At 48.2% G+C, this 3,481-nt stretch overlaps 1 protein-coding gene across 1 annotated transcript; it reads right to left on the reverse strand.

Annotated features, from left to right (window-relative positions):
* Positions 1–1,632: 1,632 nt before the first annotated feature.
* On the reverse strand, positions 1,633–2,787 carry LOC308321208 (G-protein coupled receptor 151-like; the record flags this gene model as incomplete). Its single annotated transcript, XM_080772049.1, has 1 exon — positions 1,633–2,787. One exon carries the CDS (start codon positions 2,785–2,787, stop codon positions 1,633–1,635), a length of 1,155 nt encoding a protein of 384 aa, XP_080628175.1.
* Positions 2,788–3,481: the final 694 nt, after the last annotated feature.

Consider the following 3,481-nt stretch of genomic DNA (forward strand, 5'->3'; position numbering starts at 1 on the left):
GAACATCAGTGCTATATAGATCGGCACTTTTGGTGCATATCTTTGGTCCGACTTACTTAACAGTCCGACACGCAGTAGTCCGACACCCTAACCTAACCCTAACCGCATGCGGAAGTTAACAGTCCGACACCCTAACCTAACCCTAACCGCATGCGGAAGCCACAGGTGAGTCTTAACCCTAACCGCATGTCAGAGCCATGGGTGAGTCTTAATGGCCATTATGGTTAAATGTTGCTGTGATGTCTGCATGGAAAGGTCGCCATACATGATTTATGAGAAGAAAATGTCATGGATGTGCATGGTTTGTGTGTGATGCAAGTGCCGCCTGCCCTGTCTTTTTAAGTCACAATTAAGCCTAGCGATCTACAAGCTCACAGCGAGGCTCAGATTCAATGCGTTGTGAGCTACTGAGCTTGTAGGTCTGCTATTTTTGACGTGCAACGTGTACAATGAAGTATGACTGCCTATTATGCCTCTGCTGGTGAGAGAAGCAATATGGTTTTTTTGCATTATAATAATAATTGCATTAATTAAAACTACTTGGTACTTGGAACCCCCTCAAGGACCCATACAGAGAACTAAATAATGAGAGAATCCCCATAGAGGTAACAGTATGCCTAGGCACACTTTAATGACACCCTGGGTCTGAAGGGAAGTCTTTACCTATACTGTATATAATGAGTGTCCAGGGCATTATTTTTAATGGGTGGCCTAGTGGAAATGTATTTACCGGTAATTAACCAAATAAAGGTCAAGGGGATCGAACATTATTTCTCGTTATAGACGAAACCAGTGGTCTAATTTGAAGGACCCCCCGTTTTGGTATTTTAGGCCACAGACATACGTAACTCTGAGTGTATATAAATGGAACCAAATGGACCTGTGAAGGTCGGGTCCGCATTGGACCTGTAAGGTTCCATTTAGTGCAGATGTATTAGTTATATTGTATTAGTATTCTCGTCATCGTTTTATTAATTATAATAAGTTCCAGTCCAGATTATAGTTTTAAAGACTTACATTTTTTTTAATCATAACTGTTACCTTCATATTTGTATGATTTCTTTTAATTTTTTCATACAGTACACAAATACTTTCTGTGACAGTACTAGTGTTGCACAAAAGTAGCAGTTCAGTCAGGAAATATCATGAATGGATAAAGTATTTGTATTGAACAGTTAAATGTAGATTCAATACATATCTTGAATAAGTTAATTTGGTGTTAAAGCGGAATTGGGGTGGTTGTATTTTGTCTCCCTGCTCTTCCATTAAGACATTTAGCCCGTGTCAAACATCATGATGGTCAAGATTCAATTTATCCCCTGAGCAAGCAGGCAGGCTCTATTAGCTAGTAAAAATGTCAGCAAAATGTAAAAACATTACACGTCCATTAATTAAACAGATATCACTGGTGATCAGATTTTAAGGTGCCCCACACAAAGGCATACAGTATTACAATTTATTTGCATAAAACAATTAAATCTAGCACCACATTATTACATATTTAATAAACACATACAGTAAGACGTCACTATATTCAGCACAGTTTTACAGAATACTTGTCACTGGTCACGTAACATTCTTCTAAAGTTGAAGACTCGCTGTCCAATAAGATCAGTAGACAAACAAATGGTTTCACCTCTCCGTTACTTTGTCTAGGTGCTCCCAGGGCACCGGGTCATTTTCGTCTGCCTGCGAGGACGACTCCGGGCTGGGGCGAGGCACATGCTGAAAGGTGGGGGTGCGGTGTGGTCCAGGGCTCTGCAGATGCTGCTTGCGGAACGTGAACCTCCTGAACAGCCTGCGGAAGCCCTCTCGGAACTCCTCGGAGAGGGAGAGGACGATGATGGGATTCACCAGCGACAGAGAGAAGGCGAGCAGCTGAGAGGAGAGGGAGAGGAGGAGCGGAGGAGGGTGGAGGTGGGGATGGGCGCCCTGGATCTCTCTCTCCGCCAGATGCCTCTCCCACACCCACACCACCCACTGCGGCAGCCAGAGGATCGCCATGGCGAAGGTGAGGCCGAAAAGCAGCAGGGTGAGCTTGCGGGACCTGTTCTGCGTGCAGAGGTTCAGGGTTTTGCTGGAGCGCCGCTGCTGGCAGCGGCTGTACGCCCTCCAGAAGTACAGCAGGGCGATGCTCAGCGGCACGCAGTACACCGCCAGGGGGTACGCCTTCACATACACCGACATGAAGTCGCCGGCCTTGGGGGGCACGGCAATCATGCACACCAGCCCCCGGCGCTCGTCCCGCTGCAGCGCCGTGAACAGCCAGTGCGGCATAGTGACGGAGCAGGCGGACATCCAGACGGACATCAGCACCACCAGGATGGACCCCATGCCGATGCTGGCCTGCTTGTCCGGGTTGGAGACGTACCGGTAGGAGGCTTCGGCCAAGACGCCCACGGTGAAGCTCTTGGCCACCATGCAGGACTGGAGGAACCAGTCGGCCGTCTTGCACACGGCCCAGCCCAGCCGCCAGCTGGACTCGGAGTAGGCGGCGGCGCGGAGCGGCGCGGCGAACGCCAGCACCAGCCCGTCGGCGAACATCAGGTTGAAGATGAGCGAGTTGATGAGGGAGACCTTGCCCTTGTGAGCGCAGTAGACCAGGATGCCCATGGCGGTGAGGTTGCATGCCAGACCTGCGACGCAGATGACCCCCAGCACGGCCGGTACGAGTATCTTCAGCTCCAAGGGGTCCAGGTGCTCGCTGGAGCCTCGCTCGTTGAAGGGCCACCTGTCGATGGAGCTGTTCATCACAGTCATGTTGGTACCACTGGAGAGCTTGTCCATCTCAGCCAAAGACATGGAGGACCAATAGAAACTGAGGCAAGAGTATAGCCAGGTACGTATATATTAACATAAAAACGAATGCAGGAAAAGTACTTAAAGGTCTCACCAGGAGATTAGGGTAATTAAAAATCAATTACGCTAGTAGATAATGTAACCTCAGAAACTCTGATGGTAATAATCACATCAGCAAACAAATGGATGGATAATCAGCGATCGCAGCAGCGCTCATGGCGTCTGTCTGTCTCCGGACTTGATCTGTGTGCACGCCGTTATAAAGACTTGGTTTGATTGACAGCAGCTATTCCCAGCCGACGGCGAACACATCATCAACAGTGGCACTGGGACCCTGCAATTACGTGCCCAGCAAGATCATGCTGGGAACACACACTCCCCCTCCCCCCTCTGACAGGTATCAAAGTGATTGATGTCTTTGATGCATTCAATGATTAGAGAGAACACTAACGAGCATAGAACGAGTTTGTCACTCATTCACATGTACCAAACACCAATCAAGCAAAGGTTTGGTAGTTTTTTTGGGCCACCACAATGCTTTTCCAATGGGAGTCACATGGTTTGATCAAATGCATGGGCCTGTGCAAGTAGCGTGGGTGAGCCTCCGTAAGGGAATAATATGGTAAAGCCTCTGCAAAAACAAAACATAGACAGCACTGCCTGCTTTACTGTGTTCAGCACT

The sequence above is a fragment of the Protomyctophum bolini genome, assembly GCF_963924005.1.
Source record: "Protomyctophum bolini genome assembly, chromosome: 9".
Classification (NCBI taxonomy): domain Eukaryota; kingdom Metazoa; phylum Chordata; class Actinopteri; order Myctophiformes; family Myctophidae; genus Protomyctophum; species Protomyctophum bolini.